The 21,903-nt window shown below is 41.6% G+C and overlaps 1 protein-coding gene and 1 long non-coding RNA gene across 2 annotated transcripts; one reads left to right on the top strand and one right to left on the bottom strand.

Moving 5' to 3' along the window:
* The first annotated feature begins 143 nt into the window (after positions 1–143).
* Positions 144–16,359, top strand: NFATC3 (nuclear factor of activated T cells 3). The gene is made up of 10 exons (XM_053449552.1): positions 144–389; positions 8,954–10,058; positions 10,562–10,724; positions 11,428–11,627; positions 11,750–11,922; positions 12,588–12,728; positions 12,908–12,963; positions 13,424–13,550; positions 14,880–15,914; positions 16,207–16,359. Exons 1-10 carry the CDS (start codon positions 305–307, stop codon positions 16,302–16,304), a joined length of 3,183 nt encoding a protein of 1,060 aa, XP_053305527.1. The 5' UTR covers positions 144–304; the 3' UTR covers positions 16,305–16,359.
* A 3,718-nt stretch (positions 16,360–20,077) lies between these two features.
* LOC128467848 (uncharacterized) lies at positions 20,078–20,719 on the bottom strand. Its single transcript, XR_008345757.1, has 2 exons — positions 20,539–20,719; positions 20,078–20,477 (listed from the first exon to the last, which is right to left on the bottom strand). It is a non-coding gene; the product is annotated as an uncharacterized LOC128467848 (long non-coding RNA).
* Positions 20,720–21,903: the final 1,184 nt, after the last annotated feature.

The following is a 21,903-nucleotide window of genomic DNA, read 5'->3' as shown; positions in this document are numbered from 1 at the left end:
AGCACCGGAGAGCGGTATTTCCGGCATACCCATCTCTCAAACCTTTAGTGAGTTTGAGTTATGGGACTCGGTCACGTGACGCCCGCGAAGTACCGCGAGACCTGCTGGGCAAGGTATGTCCGGATTGACGTTGAAGACACTTCTCATCCAATGAGGGTAGAGGGGATGCGGCGAGCTGGGGTCGCTTGTTTGACACCGAGAAAGTTGTTGTGTCTCTAGAAGAAGCGTGCGAAGCGGAAAGCGAGCGGGAAGCGGGGCGAAGGGAGGCTGGTCGGGAGCAGCTGTCGGCGGGTCCGGGGCCCCGATGAGTGCCGCACATTGCGGCTGTGACGAGTTCGACTTCAAGCTCATATTCGGGGAGGAAGCGACGGAGCCTCAAGTGCCAACTGGTGAGCATTCCCCGGGGATCATTCCTTCGCGTAACAGTTGCGAAGTATCGGCGAAGGACATGTCACTTGTCACGACATGAGGGAAGGTCAGAGATTGGCCTAAATGGGGACCCGTCCGGGGCATCCCCAGAGTCTCACCCACAAAGGGCGATCATAGTTTGATTTTTATGGTTTTTTTCTGCTATCGGTTTAATGAGTCATCAGTTGATAGGTGTATTGATTAGCGGGACTGCCACTTGTGGAGTGCAGGGCAGTGTGATTGTGGCGTGGGGTTTGGTGCTGGAGCAGTTATTATCACTTAGAATGATCAGGACTTTCAAACATGTTGGAACAAGAAGGCAGAATCTGAAACTAGAGGGTCAGAGGGTTAGATGCAATCTTAGGAATTTTTTTACAACTTTTATGAGAAGGTGGTAGATACGTGGAACAGCTTTCCAGCAGAAGTGGTAAATATTCATATATTAAGGGACTTTAAGCATGCATGGGATAGGCATATGGTCCCTGACTCTAAGACGACTGATTAAGGTTTGAGTCTTTACATCAGGATAAAACAGGCCGACTAGATTGGGCCGTACGGACCTTATCTGCCGTCATATTCTATGTTTCTGTGTTTAAAAAATGACTAGTTTTCCAGACAGACCGGATGTTATATCGGCTTATTGCATGATAATTAATGCAAGGCTCTGGGGAATATATGGAGGCTTATTCTATCCAGAGGTCTATTACCGGTATTATACACCGAATGAACCAAAATCTTTACAAAGTTTTGTAAGTATTTACGTCGACAGCATACGTTACGTTTATTTTATTTTACCGTGTAAAGAACAGTCAGACACATGATGTGCAGCTTCACATAGATACGCTAATTTTTTTTGGCTGGCTGAGGATCATGGGAATTGTAGCCTAAGTGGTGCCTGCTGACATCCACCATTTAGGGTCCTCCCAGATTGTACAATAAAAGTCCACATCTGAGCGTGCAGCCGCGAGCATGCAGCCTGTATGAAGTAGCATCCGGCGCGATGGTCCAATCTTGTGTCTGTAGCGTGTAAAGTGACATCAGTGGGGTATATTCACTAAACCAAGCAGCTGGCTTGGGCGTTCTTACAAGTGATGCTCGCGGGCGCTTTCTCCGTAGTAAGTAGTTGCTGGAGAGTTGACCCCCTGGCATCAATGTATAGTGAACTGAATACTATGTGTGGGAACGATCCGGTGTGGATGGGCGCGCGATGCCCCGATCCAGTGTGATGGGCGCGCGATGCCCCGATCCAGTGTGATGGGCGCGCGATGCCCCGATCCAGTGTGATGGGCGCGCGATGCCCCGATCCAGTGTAATGGGCGCGCGATGCCCCGATCCAGTGTGATGAGCGCGCGATGCCCCGATCCAGTGTGATGAGCGCGCGATGCCCCGATCCAGTGTGATGAGCGCGCGATGCCCCGATCCAGTGTGATGAGCGCGCGATGCCCCGATCCAGTGTGATGAGCGCGCGATGCCCCGATCCAGTGTGATGAGCGCGCGATGCCCCGATCCAGTGTGATGAGCGCGCGATGCCCCGATCCAGTGTGATGAGCGCGCGATGCCCCGATCCAGTGTGATGGGCGCCCGATGCCCCGATCCAGTGTGATGGGCGCGCGATGCCCCGATCCAGTGTGATGGGCGCGCGATGCCCCGATCCAGTGTGATGGGCGCGCGATGCCCCGATCCAGTGTGATGAGCGCCCGATGCCCCGATCCAGTGTGATGAGCGCCCGATGCCCCGATCCAGTGTGATGAGCGCGCGATGCCCCGATCCAGTGTGATGAGCGCCCGATGCCCCGATCCAGTGTGATGAGCGCCCGATGCCCCGATCCAGTGTGATGAGCGCCCGATGCCCCGATCCAGTGTGATGAGCGCCCGATGCCCCGTGATGAGCGCCCGATGCCCCGATCCAGTGTGATGAGCGCCCGATGCCCCGATCCAGTGTGATGCTCCGATCCAGTGTGATGAGCACGCGATGCCCCGATCCAGTGTGATTCCCCGCTCCGGTGTGATGGGCGCTCGGTGCCCCGCTCCGGTGTGATGCTCCTAACCAGTGTGATGGGCGTGCAATGTTATGTCGGTATACGTAAATTTTTGATGTCAGCCACTCAAAGGCTTTTCCCTTGCTTGCGCGCTGCTTGCTGGTTTGGATTTCTGTAACAAGCCGTTACATGTAGAGAATGCGGCTGCTTTAGTGCGAAACCCCAGACGTTGTGCCGTACGTTTTATAGGAACGTAGACTTAGGCGGCGGATCAGGACCCCGCAGCCCGTCTAGTCTGCGCAATTCTTTTATGCCTGCTGCAAAACTTCAAACGTGCAGATGCCTCCGGATCCACGATTCTGTTACTTCCGTTACCCGATAAAAAAAGAAAACAATTCCGCCGCATCGACGAGTAAAATAAGTGTATTTATTCTGCTGATCCGTGTTATGGTTTAAAGCAGATAGTTCGGTTATAGAGATACCATGCACAGCGCCGCTCAATATGATGGCGCTATACAGAATAATAAATAATAATACATTGACAGGGGAAGATCTTTTTTTTTTTTTTTTTTGTGAATTGTTAGATGAAAGTTTTTTTTTTTCTTTCAATTTAATTTTTATTAGTAAACTCAGCTGATAGAAACCATATCCATTATTATTGTTGTTATTTATTATTGTTATTATTTTTAAAAATGCATTGTTGCGCATTAGATTAGAAATCTTTTTTTAGCAGGCTGTTTAAAAGATTATTTTTATATTTTTTTTTTTATATAATTTTATAAACCATTTTTTTATTCTTATGTTTATATTTATTTAAGTTTGTTTATTTTTAGTTTATCAAAGTAAACCGGGGGCCAAACATACAAATTGTGATAGCAGAGGTCTGTAGCATTCCTCACGCCAGATTCTTTGATTTCTTTATACATTGTTTCGTTTGTTTATTTTTCCACTTGATTTATCGTGAGGGGCCCAGCCTGGCCCTTCCAGTGTAAGATAATTTATTATAACATACCGTGCAATAAACAAGACATATCTGTCTCTCCCACATCTGATTTATTACAACTACCTATCTGTCCAATGGATGATTGACATGTGGCAGAAGGTGGCAGAACTAGCATGTTAATGAGCTCATCCTAATGAGCCAGACCTTAATCAGGACTTGGTCTCGCCTATCCCATGCATGTTTAAATTCCCTCGCTGTATTACCACTGCTGATGGGAGTCTGTTCCATTTATCCACCACTCCGTCGGTAAAGTAAAAAAAAAAAAAACAAGGAGAAAAAAATCCCACACCATATATTGGTTTATTTTACGGAAGTTGTAATTTAACATATTCTTTTATGGCAGTTATATATATATTTTAAGGATTAGTGAAGACAAATCAATCCCGGTCCCTAAAATCAACTTACTAATTATTTTTCCTGAATAAATGTGGTTTCCGAGCCCCGAGTATCTGCTTGCTCGGGGAGGCTGGGGTGAAATAAGTGATATTTTAAAAATTATGATATTATATATTTATATTTGCTTGGAAAATAGAATTAGAAACCCTGAAAGTGGTGTTTTAACGCGATTATCGCCCGGTGCCGTACAATGGAGGAGGTGGAGTAGTGCTGGATGAGGGAGGAGGGAACGGAGAGAAAGTTGAGAAGATCCAGGGCCTGAATAGCATGCAGTCCTGATGTAAGGGGAGAAGCATTATCTGACAGCTGTGTCCGAGCCATTGCTTTGGCATCTCGCCCGGCCTCCCTGAAACCGGCTCCATCTCTCCGACACGGCCCTCCGAGCTCAGATGACAGTGAACTTTAGGGAGCGAGAAATGTCGTATCCACAACCCCCTTAATCGAATATTTATTCCCATCTATTACAGCGTTCCTCTTTAAGGGGCTGTCCCACTAACACAACATTAACGCTAAGCAGATCTGTCGCTGGCTTAACCGCACAAAAACAACACAAACTTTTTTTCCCCCCTGAACGCTTTGTTTCTATGGCAACAACCTGTCGGTGCCTGCTCTTGTGTTCTGTGACGTTTAGGCATTCCTTGAGATCTGGTATTTAACAGAACTGGTGCTGGGGTTTCTTTTAGCCATAAAAGGGTTAAATCGGAGGGAGAGGAGGAGAAATGCCATAAACTAAAACTACAGGGTCAGAGGGAATTTTATTTTACTGAGAGGGCCGTAGATACATGGAACAGCCTCCCAGCAGACGTGGAAGATGCTAATGCATTAAACATTAATTAGATGGGCTTAAAGCTGTTCTGAATCTAAGACAAGACCGAGGACCGATTTAAATCCGCGCCGACAAATTCTGTGTTTCTATGAATAGTTCTGTCCGTCATCCAATAAAGATGGGGCGTTATTCTGAAGCACAGATCTAAATATATATTCACGCTGATGTTTGTGTAACCCGATTCCTCTTCATTTTTCAAAAGTTTTCTCTGTAAGTCTTGTTATGTTATACTACTGGACATGTCCTGCTTACCCGTTGTACAGTGCTACAGAATATGATGGCGCTATATGGAAAAATGTAAAAATAATTACAAATTGTTTTTATTGGGACAGGAAGTGCTTTTTACACGCACACACACACTCGCACCAACACACACTTGCACCAACACACACACACTTGCACCAACACACACACACTCGCACCAACACACACTTGCACCAACACACACACACTCGCACCAACACACACTCTTATTTATTTGTTTGTTGGCTTGTTGCTTTATCTGAGAACCCCAAGGAATTAAGATATTAACCTGAATTTATGGATTATTTGTATTTTTTCTGTTCATGTGTTCTGAGCTCTCGAGTTTAATCTGCGCTTGTCTATGTTGTCATGTTGTGGGTCTTTGATGATTCTTGAGCATACTTAAGAAACCTAGAACTGTATCCAAAAACCAGACTGCTTCTACAATGTCATCTTTTTATGCAGAACGCGTTAGCCCTGCCAAACCGTACCGATGGTCTGTATCTGTGTTCCGACAAAATAGTTTAAGAAACAAATGTATTACATTTATAGTCTAAAACTAGAAGGTCAGAGGCGTTGACATGCAATGAAGTTTTGCTTTGCTGAGAGGCTAGTAGATAAGTGGAACAGCCTATTAGTAGATAGGTGGAACAGCCTACCAGCAGAGGTGGTAGAGGCTAATACAGTATGGGATAGGCATATGGCTCCTGAATCTAACACTAGACTAAGAACTGATTAAGGTCTTTACAACGAGCAGACTAGATGAGGCCATATGGGTCTTACCTGCCATCAATCAGAAGATTGCAGATACTTATGGCTGTTTGATAAGGATTAAAATTAACGTGAATATTTCTGTATTTAATAAAGATATGCGTGCGAGTCTCAAAACACAGCGAGATAGATGTGAAACCCACACAAGGAATGTAATATAAACTTCCTCTTTGTGGTTCTTTCTACTATAACATACTCCTTCCTGTTAACTGTTTATGAAATCCGTCGCCACTCCTTAAGGCTTACACTGTCATGTTATTTGTTTACATCATCACGTTGGCTTCCTGTGAGCGATTATCTGACGGTTTGATCATTCACATCGAGTACTGGCATCGGAGTGCGTGCATATAATTCTCCTACCATGGGTGGTAGATACGTGGAACAGCTTCCCAGCAGAAGTGGCGGAGGCACAGTAAAACATGCATAGAATTAAAACATGCATAGAATAGACATAGATGAGACCAACGACTGAGGTCTGAGTCTTTCTGTCAGGAGAAATGGGCAGACTAGATGAACCACTAAAGGGGAAAAAATACTTTTATTCTCTCCTAGTCGCCTGTATTGTGGCATTAAACATATGTGTGTACTCCCCTTGTGCATGCTCAGCACTCCTGCTGAAATAACTGAAGCAGCAGCCAGTCACGTGTATGCTGTCAGTGTATAGACAGGCGCATGTGATTGGCTGCTGCTACTCCCATTGATGTCAATGGGAATGCGTAAAGTGTACTGACGAATGCTTCCTGCTTAGTGGAGGGGCAGCTGGGGAGGAGTCAAATGCGAAAGATGTCCCATTTTCTGGCTCTAATAGCAAATATCTGCATGCAGTAAGATGCACTGATGTCTGTGGAAATGGACACATACATTTAAGTAAGCGTGCCGGGCATGTTGTGCATAATACATATCGTGTTCTTAAAATAGCCGTGTGATTTGGTATCTGTATACAGGTCTAAGAAGCGCAGCATAGTGCCTTGCTCAGAAAAATCCCTACTTTTTTGGCTTTCTGTTATTTTATTGTTACAGCCTGAAATTATAAATGCTTTATCTTGGATTTTGGCCACTGATCTACACAAAATATCTCAGCTGCTGGAGGGGGGGGGTGCAAAAATAATTATTGTTGCCTTTTCTCTTAATATCCCTTAAGAAGCAGTGTCTTGAGATGACGCATAATTATTTAACCTGTCCTTGAAATACGGCCATGTGGATGAACACCCGCAGTCGCAGAATTGTCACCCGCGGAGCAGTTTTGTGACTCCGTGGAGAAGACTGTGGGCGTGCAGCCAGCACCACTTCCAAAGCTGTCGCTTTTATCTCTGTCCTTTAAGCATCCGCTGGCATTGATATAAAGGCCAGCATTATTCCGTTAAAATGAACTTTTACCAGGACATTTGCTAGCGAAGTTGCTGTCATTGTATAGGTTACATTCCGCGTACCATAAAGTAACGTTTTTTTATAACGGCAGGTACGCAGTAAACTAACCAAACCTGCAATCAGAGGATAATTATTAGTTGCCAAATGCGACAAGGACTTTAAAGAAGCAGAGCTTAGGAGACCCAAGCCGCACAACACCGTTAATATCATTGTGTTTTTTTTATTGACCGAATTGATATCAATGAGCAAAAAAAATAAAAAGTTTAGCATTTGAGGTATAACTTAAAAGGTATTGCATTTTTGTCAATATACTTTGGTGAATTGAAATTGGAGCAAATATTCTTTAGTTATCAGAGGTAGGACATGGGACTCTTGCCTCAATGAAGTCCTCCCCTGGCTGCCACTCCTAAAACCTGGAAGCTTCTTGCACATGCTCAGTAGCGCTCTGTCAAGTCCGGAGGCAGTAGCCAATCGATTGTGTGCTAGCAAAACATCGGTGTTCAGACACCGTACACGTGGTTGGCTGCTGCTATTGACTGATTAGAGTATGATTGCTACTGAGCGTGTGCAGGAAGTGTATTGAAGAATGCTTCCTGCTTTCAGTAGAGGCAGCAGGGGGCGGAGTTTAATGAGACTCAGTTCCTAACGCCAGTAACTAAACAACGCAAGCACCAACTTACATACAGCAAAATACACTGGAGGGCAGTTTTAAAATAAACAATTCTCAGTTGTCTATTGGTGTATAGCTGAGTTTGATTTAAGTTCTAGTTGTGAATATTTTCCTCTTGCTGGTGCCGGACAGGATGCCTTAAAGTGCGTTGCTATTCCAGCACACAATAAAAGCTAGAAGGAGACAAATAAAATATGAATGATGCTTTATTGGTTGTCTAGATAAATGCACAATGAATTTCAGGAGAAACGAGACCTTCATCTCACAACATGTGTAATGAAGGACCTAAATCTGGACTGCACTGGGAAAGGCCGATACTTCTGCGTAATGCATTGACGTTCTTATTATATATATTGGCTTTTTTTCAGTTCAGACTGAAGATGCTTTCCCACCTACTCTCCTGAATTTGCGGCTATTTGTGGCATCATAAATGTCACTTCTTGTACCGTTGGATACCACAGCCATCCAGAGAAGTTTTTCAGTCATCTTTTTGCAAGCAACACAGTTGCCTTTAGCAATTTCAGTGTTGTCAAAGTTGAACAGCACCTTTAGACTAGCGTACAAAAAGAAAATGACTAATTTCAGACATTTTACTTTTCTACAAATAATGAGACCTAGGATTCCAAGAATAAGAAATAAATGATGTTCTGCAGCAAACACAATGGACAAAAAAAAACATATTTGGAGGCTTTCCATTAAACGCCATTCTCAGCGTTACTTTAAAGTATCAGGTTGCCTTTATCTTTTTCTCTTTTTTTGCCATTTTAATTATTGATACAAAAATCATACTTACATCCATCTCATTTCTATTCCTGGAAAGTGAATAGAATACTGAAGAACCGAGCACTCGTTTAAGAAAGTAAAAAGCAGAGGCTGATCGTTTTTTTTTCCTTTCTTTGCATCCATCTGGGGAAGGTTAAAAGTAACAAAGATATTATCCAGAACTCCAGTAGTGTGATGGCCGTGCTTTATCATACCGTGTGAACTGATTCTTTATCAAACCCGCGCAGCTGAATTTCTGATTAAATTTCTTAGTAAATCTTTGTTGTCAAATTACTGGATTATTTTTTATTGAGTCTGGTACCAGAGAAGGTGGCAGGCCATTGGTGGTGAGGGAAAGTTGTCCGGTCGGTGCATGTATGTTCTTTGTCATTTCAAAGACAAAAATTAGGTGATACGTGTTTTTGGAGTGACGAGGAAATGATCCTTTCAAAAACTGAAATGTTAGTAGAAGCAGAAGCATTTTTTGTTAATTGACGCTAACATTGTGATTTTCTCGTTTGATTTCAGATCTGGAACCGGATGACTGTGCATCCTTTTATCTCTTCAATGTAGACCAGCCTCCTTCTGCCATAAACCAGGCCATCTGCATCCCGAGACATGGGACCCATCCCCATTGCTCAAATCGCTCCCCTTCATCCCACTTCCAGAGCTTTAAAACCCATGCTAATGATAATGAGATCCCAGAGCCCAAGTACAACCCTGCTGGGGGTACAAAGGCATTTGAATGTCCCAGCATTCAGATCACATCCATCTCTCCTAGCTGCCACCAAGAGATTGGAACTTCAGAGGTCAACAACCAAAAGGATGATTACATGGAAAGACCCTCGCGAGAACACCTCTACCTCCACCTTGAGCCATCCTATAGAGAGCCGTCTTTAAGTCCAAGCCCTGGAAGCAGTATATCCTCAAGGAGTTGGTTTTCAGATGCCTCTTCCTGTGAGTCTGTTTCTCACACCTATGATGATGTGGACTTTGAGCTAAATGAAGCTGCAGCAAGATTTACTCTGGGTTCGCCTTTGGCATCTCCCAGTGGTTCGCCCAGAGGTTGCTCAGGGGATGAAACATGGCAGCAGTTTGGCTATGGAGCGTCTCTCTCGCCTAGGCAATCCCCTTGCCACTCTCCGAGGACTAGCATTACAGATGAGAACTGGCTTGGCCCACGGTCAATCTCACGGCCATCTTCTCGGCCCACTTCCCCTTGTGGCAAAAGACGACACTCCAGTGCAGACATCTGCTACACGGATTCTGGCTCCCCTCACCACTCACCAGCACCCTCTCCCAGCCACTCACCCAGAGGCAGCATAACAGAAGATACTTGGCTTAATGCATCACAACATGCTGGGTCTGGTTCCCCTCCTTTCCAGTGCAGCCACGAAACAGATATACCCCTAAAAACACGGAAAACCTCTGACCAGACTGCCACTCTATCAGCAAAGATTGATGTCTGTGCAGAAGGTCCTGGACGTTTATCCCCATCTGTAGAGACGTCCGCAGATGACAATCACTCCCCGCAGCATCCACTCAAGAAAGAATCGTCTACTGATCAGTTCCTATCAGTTCCTTCCCATTTTACTTGGAACAAATCAAAACCTGGACATGTGCCTATTTTTAGGTGAGCACATGATATTAAGATTTGTGCGCTTGTTCGATTGTTGGATCATCACCTGATACTTTCCATATTTGAATGAGTTATAACGTGCTAGGGTTTGCGAAGCAGGAGGAATTTGTTCTCAGGGCCATTATTTAGTGTATATTTAGAATATAAGTATGTAATCAATACCAGTAAACGTGTAGGGTTTTTCTGAGAAACATGAAGCAATGGTATATGGAAGGTGAGGGAATGTAAAAGTTTTTGTTTATTTTTGTGGTTACTATGTTTGCACTCTAGTAAAGTTACTTTTAGGTGTTGTGATGCACCCTTCTAGTTCCTCCTTGGTTTTGCAACATTATGTCCATTCATGATAAGTGTTGAAATGTTGACTTTAATTGACTTTAGAAGATTTTGATCACCAGCTGATATACTTCAAGCAAAAGTAATACTTTAAACGTCTGTTTATAAATCTGTTCCCCACTTTAGGCACTTAATGCAGTCTTATGGTTTTTTTGGACCCACAGGACATCATCTTTGCCACCTTTGGACTGGCCGTTGCCTGCCCATTATGGACAGTGTGAACTGAAAGTAGAGGTGCAGCCAAAGACCCACCACCGAGCACACTATGAGACGGAAGGCAGCCGTGGAGCTGTGAAAGCTGCTTCTGGCGGTCACCCAGTGGTGAAGGTTCATGTCTCATTATTTTAATTTCTATCTTGAGGCTCATGTTCATGCCTGTCTAACTGTCCATTCAGTGTTGCTGGCTCCCCTTCCCTCCCTCTCTCTGTTGGTGTTCTCCAAAGGTCAGTCCTTGCGCCTTTTTTCTCTCTATGTATATATGTTTGTGCCAATAATATGCTGATGATACCAAAACCCATACCTCCTCTCCTAAACTTTCCATTGGCTTGTGTTTCCGCTGTCAAACATAGAGGCGATTACGACGCTTTCCCCGTTAGCAAACACATGCAAGAGGAGGATATCAAAACACGGACTGGCCAACACAACGCCACCATATGACCTACTAATTCTCCTTAGAACTACTGTAATCTTCTCTAATCTAAACTACAGGTTTCCCAACCTTCCTGAAACAATCCACCTGCAGGTGTATATTGGCCAACTTGGTCCTTATAAATGTGACAGTGTTAGCACTTCAAAACACAGTGAAGTTGATATTATTTCAAATGAAATAACATGCCGCTTTAGTGAATAAACTCCACAGGAGTACAAATATTAACATGCTGACCCTTCGTACGGTTTACGAGACGGGCAGATTTCATGTTTATATGCAGAATAGTTGTTTTGCCTTCTTGATTTGGAGATTCTCACCATATTTCTGAAGTGTATTGGACATTTAATTAAGTGGTTTGTTACTCTAACTTTGGTCTTGCAGCTGTTGGGCTATGCAGATAAGCCGGTGAACCTCCAGATGTTTATTGGGACAGCTGACGACCGCTACATTAGGCCTCATGCCTTTTACCAGGTACATCGTATTACTGGCAAAACGGTAGCTACCGCCAGTCAAGAGATTGTCATAACCAGCACCAAAGTCCTTGAGATCCCACTTCTGCCTGAGAATAATATGTGTGCCAGGTGTGTTTACTTTTTGCTTCTCTTTGGGAAGTTGACTAAACTTGTGGATGGGAAAAAAGTGAAAACAAGATGGCGCCATGTATTGTTAAACCGGTTTTCTTTTCCCTCCAATTTTCCTGCAGCATTGACTGTGCTGGGATACTGAAATTGCGGAATTCAGACATCGAACTGAGGAAGGGGGAAACTGACATCGGTAGGAAGAATACCAGGGTGCGCTTGGTGTTCCGAGCGCACATTCCACAAGCCAACGGGAAGGTCCTGTCTCTCCAGACGGCATCAGTCCCTGTTGAATGTTGTAAGTATTTTTTTTCCCCCCACTAATTTTAAAATGTACAAAGTAACCCTACTAAGGCCCTCACTTGAAGTCCTGAATTTCTGACAGAAAGTTTCTGAATATGTTCAGATCTCCTCAGTTTCCAGTTTGGGGCTTGTGACTTATATTTTGTCTCCAGAACTGTTTTCAGATATCTATTTTGTCCCTCACTATGTAGGTGTGTACTAGTCGTACATAATATTTTGTACAGGTGTTTTGGGGTTTTTTTTGTGTCTTGCTCTCCAGCTGAAGCCTGAAATGTGAAGCTCTCCATAGCTCTAAGCGACTTTTGTGTCAGGTTTATCAGGCATTGGACGGATCCGCATATCAAGGGCAGGGCAGTCTTTATGTTTGACGATACGGAGAACTGGTTATGGGGAGAACGGAAATGGTTTAAAAAGGTTGAAATGTAGCCTATAAACTGAAATAAGATATCGTTTGTCTATTTTTCACTGTACGGGAAGATGCCACACATACTGTCTAATATGAAGCATCTTGTGGGCGAAGCGTGGTGAATAGCGTGCGTAGGTTGACTTAAACGCGTATGCACAAATCCTGTCCCCTGTACTCTGTAGGATTAACGTTAAGTATATTTTAGATCTTGTTGCTAAGTGAATGTTAATGTTTATTTCTTCCTCTGTATTCAGCTCAGCGATCTGCCCAGGAACTACCCCAGGTGGAAAATTATAATATAAACAGCTGCCCAGTGACAGGGGGGCTGGAGATGACAATAGCAGGGTCTAATTTCCACGCAGAATCAAAAGTGCTTTTCTTTGAGAGAGGACAAGGTAAGACAGCTGCTTAAAGGCAGAATTGCCTTAATTTATCCTTTTTTTTAGTTTATGTTCCTTTCCTTGTTACTAAACATCTCACATGATTGTGGCTCTATCAACTGGAAAAGTTTAACAGATTTAAAGAATTTAAGTTGGGTGCATTTCTTCATGCTTCATTTATTTATTAAATATAGATGGACGCTCGCAATGGGAAGTTGAGGCTAAGATTCTGGTGGAAAAGTGTCAAGAGGTGAGATTTTATTTTGTATTGATATTATTAATGTATGGAAGATCACACAGAGATGATGCATGTTTTTTCTGTGCATTACTATGTTTTATCAGTGTTTAGCCGTGTATATCTGGAGAACCATTTTGTATCTCTACACAGTGTATCTATACCTGTCTATACACGGGGTGATCTTTTTATTGGTGTTCTAAGAAGATCCTTAATTTTAAACCAAGTATCTCATGAACAATTACAAAATGCACAGTAAAAGAAATAATGGATTTAGGTGTGCTAAGAAGCATTTATTTACAAGCTTGGCTCACATTGAACTCAGAGAACCAGTTGTAGGGTCTGGCTCGTCCCTGGTTCATGCTGAACCACCAGCTGGCTCATTGACCTTTTATTCTATTATAAGTTCAGGATAATTTGTGGTTTTAATATAAAATAGTATAAAATGCTTCATCTCCCTTTTTATGTATTTCAGGGGATCATAGTTCTTGAAATTCCACCGTACTATAACAAGTCACTTGAGACAGCCACCCAGGTACAGTTCAACCTGTGCAATGGGAAGAGAAAACGCAGCCAGTCTCAACGTTTCACTTACTTACCAGGTTAGTTACTTTATATATTGTCTTTATGGGTAATGTTTGTTAAATATGTATGAAATATTACCATAACCAGGTTTGTTTCTTTTGATCCCTTGTAATATTTATTTCACTGATCAACATAGGTCGCCAACTATTCTGTGTGCATGACTTCCTATCACAAAAATCTGATTTTAAAGTCTTGGAGGTTCTAGCCATTTCTCCCTCCTCTCTGAACTGCTTTGAAGGGTACAGTTCATTCTCGCTGTAGAATCTTTAGCCAAAGTATATCTTCCCAGCACCACCTTGTCTTTCGTGCATGTGTTGCCTGCTGTCTCCCAGCCCTACTTCAACTGAAATCAGGAGCTCTTACTGCCTACCTTTACCCTGGTGCTGGTAAAAATTATAGACTGCATAGTTGATGTATAATGGAACCATTGTTTACCTAGGGATGTCTTTTCTTTAAACCTGAATCTTGAAACATTAACTGTTGTCAGAGAAGTAAGGGATAATTCTGACCTAAAGTGCCTGCTTTATATGTGAAAGACAGGAAAAATTATAACAAAATTGAATTGATATGTTTAAAGATGTGATGTCAAGCTCTAGCTTGGGTGTCATTGTGTCACTGCTTTTTGCTTTATTATTTACTTAACCATACTTACCGGCCTTCCTCTCTCCCGACTATCCCCTCTTCAATCTGTGCTCAATGCATCTGCCAGGCTAATCTATCTCACCCGACGCTCTGTATCTGCCTGACCTCTCTGCGAGTCCCTCCACTGGCTCCCCATCCATAGCAGAATTCAATTCAAAATACTCACTCTATCCTACAAAGCTCTCACTAACACCGCTCCCCTCTACCTATCCTCCCTCATCAGCAAACATACTCCAGCCGGCCCTCTAAGATCCAACAATGACCTGCTCCTCGCATCTTCACTCATCACCTCCTCCCATGCCCGCCTACAGGACTTCTCTCGCGCAGCACCAACCTACTGGAACTCTCTTCCCCATGCTGTCCGACTCTACCGACACCAACTCTACCCTCCTTCAAACGCTCCCTAAAAACTTTTCTCTTCAGGGAAGCCTACCACTGACATAAACTCCCCCTACATCAACATCATTCACTACCACGCAGTCCTCACCTACTGTTTCTCACCCCTTATCCACCTAGAATGTAAGTTCCTGCGGGAACAGGGCTCTCCATTCCTCTTGTATCTTTATGTCAATTGCTTGTCATTTTGTGCTTGTTGTTATCTGTAAAATGTTTACCTTGTACAGCACTGTGGCGCTTTATAAATAAAGTGTAGTAATAATAATAATAATAACCATATATGACATAGTTTATATCTTTACCCACAGTCATACTGAAACGGGAAAAAAACGAAGATGATTTGCCTGCAATGTCATCAGTGTCTGGTGAGAATAATGTTTCGGCACTTCAGGCAATGAGCACACATCTGCCTTCGATGAACCAGATGAATACCCATGATACTTTCTTGTCTTCACCAACAAGGGTTCTGACATGCTCTACTCAGCAAGCCTACTCGTCCCTCTTGGGTAATGGGGTTCCTCCTCTTTCACATTTTCAAGGTAGGAACATTAACTCACCCACAGAATGCCAATCTCCAGCATCACACCAGCCTTATCATGTTACATCAACATCTGCTGCCAAGCTTTCCTACGCATCCATGAATCCTAATATCATGTACAATGGACAGTCCAGTCTTCCTCTGAGTGCAACCTCTGACCAAGGGTACGAGAAGCTCAATTTTCAGCAAAATACTGGTGTTGCCCCTCTGGTCAACATGGGTCACCCTTCCTTGCCAACAATTCAGTACAAAGCATCAAGTTCAAGCCCTGCATGCGCGTTGCCCAACTCTATTCATCCATTGGCTCACACAGTGCCTTCGTCCCCTCATCTTCAGCAGGCACAGTATCATTGTTTAACCACTGGGCAAAGACCAATAGGATCATCGTCACTAAGTATGTCCATGGGGCAACCTCCACTCCTTCATCAGTCTTTCTCATACCAACCTCCACAACCATCATCGGCCACCTCAGAGTCATCTTCAGTATCTCTTCCGTTGAGCCACTCGCCACTCTCTGACCCTTCTTCACCTCAGTTACAGTCTATCACTTACTTGTCCCCTAGCTTAGGTCCATCATTTCATTCACCATCTCCTAGACCCATCACTCACTCTGGACAATCATTCGATCATGTGCATAGTCCTGAACTGGGTGGAAAATCTCCAGCTCCACCCCATGGGCACCATACCATTCAGAGCGCATCTCCATTCCCTACCGATGACGCGTCTTTGAGTGTTAAATCAGAACCAGAGGAACGTGAGTTGAACTTCCAGACAATTGGCCTGCAGGACATCACTTTGGATGATGGTAAGAAAATTGTAAAATAGTTGGATCACCATGTGTTTGGTGCTGTACTAAAGGATGCATTGCAGATTTCCATAGCGAAAATGAAGTTTAGAAGATGTATATTTTCAGATGGCTGCATTGCTACAGCACAGTAACTATATTTTATTTCTCAAAAAAAGACAGGATATCATTGTGTGTTAAAGTATTATTTTTATCTGCTGCACATTACTCAGTATCCATGTGTAGTATAAATAATACCGATTGATGTCCTGTATGTGAAGTCAACATATATTTTCCTTTTCTGTTTCTTCAGTGAATGAAATCATAGGGCGTGACATGTCACACGGCGCGTCAAGGACATCACCAGCCTTCCACGATCCACTGGAGTCCACCATACCTGATACAGTCTAACAGGTTTACTATGGCATTTAAGAAAGCACTGGCTAAACCAAAATCTAATTGTTCCTTATCTGCCTTTTGATTATGCGATAGAGAGGGGTTGATGTCTTCATCATCCCAAACTGCTTCATTAGACAAATCAATGGCATATGGAACTGATTAGAAGAAATTCACAATCACGGTTTAACCTATTCTGGATTAAAAATGTGTGTTATAATACAGTTGGAGTCAAGATTAGAAAAAGGCATTAACGGCGATTTGTAGAATATTAGGATTTGAAAGCTTTTTATAAAGGAATTGTAAATGTAAGATCTCCTTCCATTACCTATTTAAATATAAAACATCATTATACACCTGTGAAACACAAAATGTAGGACAAAAATACATACGTACGTTACGGTTTCGATATAGGTGGTAGGATGCGGAGAAGCACGTATAGTGAGAATGCCCCAAACTTTCCTAAGGTGGCTTTCTTGGGATAGTATTTAAAATGCTTCATGTGCTGATGGAATTTAGTCCCTTCTGCTTAGTAAGAATGAGTCCCAGGATACGGTTAAGTATACTGTACCAAAAGGCACCTTTTTTTTTTTTGGTGTGCCGATGTCTTATTCCTGTTGAGTTTAATAAGGAAAAAAAAAAAATAATTCTAAAGCATATGTATAAATATAGTTCAACTACGGCATTGGAGAACTCAAATTAAAACTAATTACTATTGAGGCGCAGGGAGCTTGCAGACTAGGAGATTACTTCCTATTTTTTTTTTTATTCTTTTTATTCTACTGCTTTCCCTAAAAAAAAAAAAAAAAAAAAAAAAAAAAAATTTCCCCTAATACAATATGGAAATGAAAATAAAAAAATAATTTGTTTCTAAGTAAACATCGTACGGCCGTGCCCTGTATTATGATTCATATGCAAATCAGCTTGCGTCCGCTGAGACGGGAAAACAAGTGCCGTTATCGAGATAACTGAAGCGCTATGTAGTTTACTATACTAATGAAACTGATGGGCTAGCAGCCCTTAGCGAGTTTGCAAGTACAGTGGTAGTGCAGACTTATCCAGCCATATACTTACATCAATCTATGTAGCAACAATCAAATGTAAAATGCTGTACATTCTCGGGTATGATACACATCTGTGTATAATATGCAAATATTTAATGTATAATTTAGACCCAAAGTTGTAGAAAACTTTTTTTTTTTTTTTTTTTTTTTTTTTTATATGCACGCTTTTTTTTTTGTATAGGGTTATAAAACAGGGAAAAGTATTATATTTGATATTCTTTTTACCTATAGGAATGTGTGAATAGCATCATCTTCATCCTTTTTCACACTGATCTACCCCAAAGCTACCTATCGCAAAATACCTTTCGTCTTCCAACTTGCTACTTCGACTCCCCTCCCTTTTTACGGCGTGTAGCAGGAAAGTAATTATGGATTTATGGCGAAAATACTTGAAATTCAATCTCTTGTACTTATGGAAATATGACTGTATTTTTGATGTAACTTTTGAATACCAAAACGATTACCGTTTTTGCAGGTCTGTCGACGCTTTTATCTTGTGAGAACAGAAAATTCTTCTTGTACTATATTTTTATTTGAAATCTATCTAATATATATGTTTATGTCCAACGTGACATGACTGCGTTGGAGTTGAATGAGCCCATGTATCCGCTGGTAGTGCAATACACTGGGATATAACATCTATAAGAAAATACTGCTTCTTCATGTATGATTTATGTTCATAGCGTGTATCCCGTATATATCTATGCACCAGTGCTAGCCACTGAGTTAATTAGTTTACAGCGATAACTAAAGAATTATGATATGGATATGCTATGGTTTTTGATGACCCTCTAATATACAGCGAATTATAATTAGCATCAAAAACAATAGCGTGGGTATCTGTTATCTAATTATTTTTCAATGTGTTATTTTACTTTTAATTATTACCTTTTGAAGTCGCAATGTAATGGAGCTTAGCGTTGGCGTATCCATAACAGAATCGCTAAGTGTACCCTTAAGGGATACCCCTTTACTCCATCAGTGCTTAATTTTGTATGTTATTCTTTATAATGTTGGCGTTATTCAGTCGAAATCCAACGCTGAATTGTTACCGTGTTTGTAAAATGATGCTACTTTATAAGGCCAGACTAAAATAACCTTATTTTTTAATGTGCTTTTTTTAAATGATGGGCTTTTAGAACGTAGCTGTTTTATTACTGTATTTTTCCTAGCAGGTGACCCAAGAATGGATGCGTTTGTGCTTACTTAGAGTAAGATACTGGGGGGGGGGGGATATAAAGTTTGATTTTCAAACCTGATAAATGCTTAAAAACTGTCTGTAGTTACCATACGCTAAAAGAAAAAAAACATAGAGACCTTTGGACTCCTACTTTTTGTGGTCTTTGTTGTATCAGCACAGGTATAGAGACAGTAAAGAAAATGTAAATGTATTACAATACATAACCGATCGCAACTGTGTCATCAGGTTCTGTAATGGTTAATGTACATTGCCTCCGATTTAAAAAAAAAAAAAATTACACAATAAACCGGTTTACCAAAAAAACAAAACAATTAATGGGTTTTTGTGTTACTAGAAAAAAAACAGTGTCTTCTGCCGCTCTTACCCATATAATGATTTTAGGTAATCCTAGATTAAATGCTAGAGTAATGATTGTATGTTTGCAGAAAAGCGGGACTTGCACTAAGGCCGGTGTAGCTGAATCTCATAATTGTGAACAAATCCTGTGATTGTTACTATTATTTCTGTGGAGAAACGCAGTAGTGGTGTGATTGGCCCAAAAGGTTCTAGTTGGAGTCTTTAGTCAAAGTTGATTCCTTTTATTGGACTATCATAGGAAGATGTAGCATTCTGGAAGCTTTGCGGACCTCCAGAGGATCTTTTCGGATGTTTGCCGAAAGCTTGTATAATCTTTTCCTATGTTGGCCCAATAAAGGATATCTGCTTCAACTAAAGACTCAAGCAGTGCATGTATTGATCAAGGATATATAGGTCAAAGCCAACAATTTTCAGATGGAAATTGACACCCTATACCCTTATTATAGCATTAAACAAACCTTTGACATTCATGTTGATGACACTTCTCCTTAGTTTGGCTTGACCTTAGAGGATCCCAGTTTTTCTTCTGTTTGAGTACCCTGGGTTATAATTACATTTTTTTTTTTTTATTGAAGTTTATCAGAACTACAATTGTGCCCTGAGTTGTATATTCAGAAGGGGGGTTTTGAGCAACGGCTGGAGTGTAGAGGCCATGTTTGTTACCGTCTTTGTGTTTCATGTGGGATAAAGCTTTATTATATGCCAGGGATTAAAACCAAGAGTGATATCCTGTAGCGTGTGGAAGCTCCATATTTCACCAGGGAGTTTGCCATAACTACCCTAATCTAGAACGGATCGTGATAAGTAAAGTCAAACCCCCACCAATGGACATTAGTGGCCTCCTCCAGGTGGTGTGCCAACATCTGGCATAGCTATGGTATCTTTATTTAATCAATGGAATAGCTGTAGCGTTTGATGTGCTTTTATGAATAATGGTGCTGACCGTCTGCCCTCCTCTAACGTTTCTGTGCCTGGTTAAACTGCGTTCCTTTTCCATTTCTTTTCACTTGGCTTGATGTATTAAGGTTTTTCACCGGTAAAGCAGCTCCAAACTTGGTGTAACAGTATCTTGATGCCCTTTTAACCACAGTATCATCCCAAGCACTTTAATATTAGAGTTGTCATTGTTATGTCAGAGCGAGAGAGACACACAAAAACCCCAAAGCTTCTGCATAATAACTAAAACATTTATTACAACACTGTGAAAGTTCATGCAAAATTCATGAAAAAATACAAATTCAGATACAGCAAAACAATACAAACTGTTACAAAGACAAGTTGACCATTTTAAAAACTTATTTTGTTTGAAAAGATGTTGAATTTACATTTAGTACAAGGGGGACTTCTACCAAAACGTCTTAGTATCACAAAAAAAGTAACGATTTACTAGTCAAACGCACTGACTCTTTATGGTCCTGCCTTGCTGTAAAAGAATAAGACGCCTCAGTCCTGATCACCCAGGCTGATGTTGACTCATGAAGGTCTATGGAAGACAGGACTTCATTAGCCCTTTATCCAGTACCATTACCCAATAGGACTTTCCCTTTAATTACACCATAAAGTACACTAAACCCATTTTGATGGACAAACCCAATCTGATTCAGTTCATAATTATATTTCATTTAACCTAATCAGGTTTTCTTTTTGGACTCTGCATTGGGCAGATCAGAAACTTCCGAAAGCAACAAATTAACAGTATGTTTTACTAAACTTTTACAGTAGACTATTCTGCCGTATCTTACCATGATGACATTCATTAAAATTAAATTACAGGGGATGTTCACATCAAGTAGTAAGGACATCCTAGTGCATCAATAAGTTACTAAAAAACGTCCACAATGTATTGGGCGATTTTGTAATTAATAATCTAGAAGGTCACGTAAGGAAACAATAAATCTGTTTATAAGAAATTGTGCGAGAACCGTACGGAATAATCCTTAGTGTCCAAAGAACAGACTAAGGAATGAATACAGTATAATAGACAAAGATAGAAATACCACCAAATCTATTGGTTAGTGAATTTTACTTAGACACTACAAAACTTCTTTAAATAAAATACAAACTAAATTGTTGTTCTTTAATAAAATTTGTAAAAGTTCTTCTTAGATTTAAAAGACCGACTTATCGCACACCCTCATATTACGAGGCAAAGCAGCTTTTCCCCCCCTTGAAATGTAAGGCAGTAAATGGGGAGGTTAGAGGGTTATTCGCTAAAGGGGGAGGTTCAGAACAGTTCCACATTTCACCGATTAATTTATTATACATTATGAAGGGTCAACCATGGCAAATCTGTCAGAAATGGAGACACACTTTTAGGTGAGGGCTGTGAAGCTCTGGATTGAACTACTCGGGGATGTAGTGAATACAGTAGTTTTTCAAGCTAGCAGTCAATCCTGGACCAAACTGAGCAACGAGTTCTAGTCCTAGCTTATTGAACCAACATTTCCAGCGTCATTCTTATTTATTCATATTCTAGGCAAACATACTCCACTCTCGCATTTCTTATCTCGCTCTAAAGCCAGTTTCCCTAATCGCATCTTACCTTCCATGCCTCTGCCAAGCTGCTTACCCGTAGTATTAAAGTAAAAATGACTGGCTTTTGGCATCCAGTATTCGTCAGGCCACCTTCACCTCTTCCAAGCTAACTTTTTGTTCCGTTTCAAATACACGGACATAGCTGTGCTTTTATTTTGTGTAAAACTATTTAGGTCTGGTTGATGCCAACCTTCACCATCTCACCTTGACAAAGCAGCTGGTACTCTAGCCATGCTTTTGGCTTTTTACCTTTTAAGCCTTATGACATACAGTCCGCCAATTAATGTATGTCATACAATAGACATTGTGTTAAAATAAAGCACAGATGGCAACGGTAATATCCCCCCTTAAGAATGCATTGAGTGCATATCCCATCCCTTTGCACATAAATTATACTGTAATAATTACAAAAACTATTAAGGCGAAAACGGAAACTTAACATGAACTTTTTGGATTA

Source organism: Spea bombifrons, chromosome 10 (genome assembly GCF_027358695.1).
Source record: "Spea bombifrons isolate aSpeBom1 chromosome 10, aSpeBom1.2.pri, whole genome shotgun sequence".
Taxonomy (NCBI): domain Eukaryota; kingdom Metazoa; phylum Chordata; class Amphibia; order Anura; family Pelobatidae; genus Spea; species Spea bombifrons.
The sequence above is the reverse complement of the archived record's forward strand: the minus strand, read 5'-3'. Positions and strand labels throughout refer to the sequence as shown.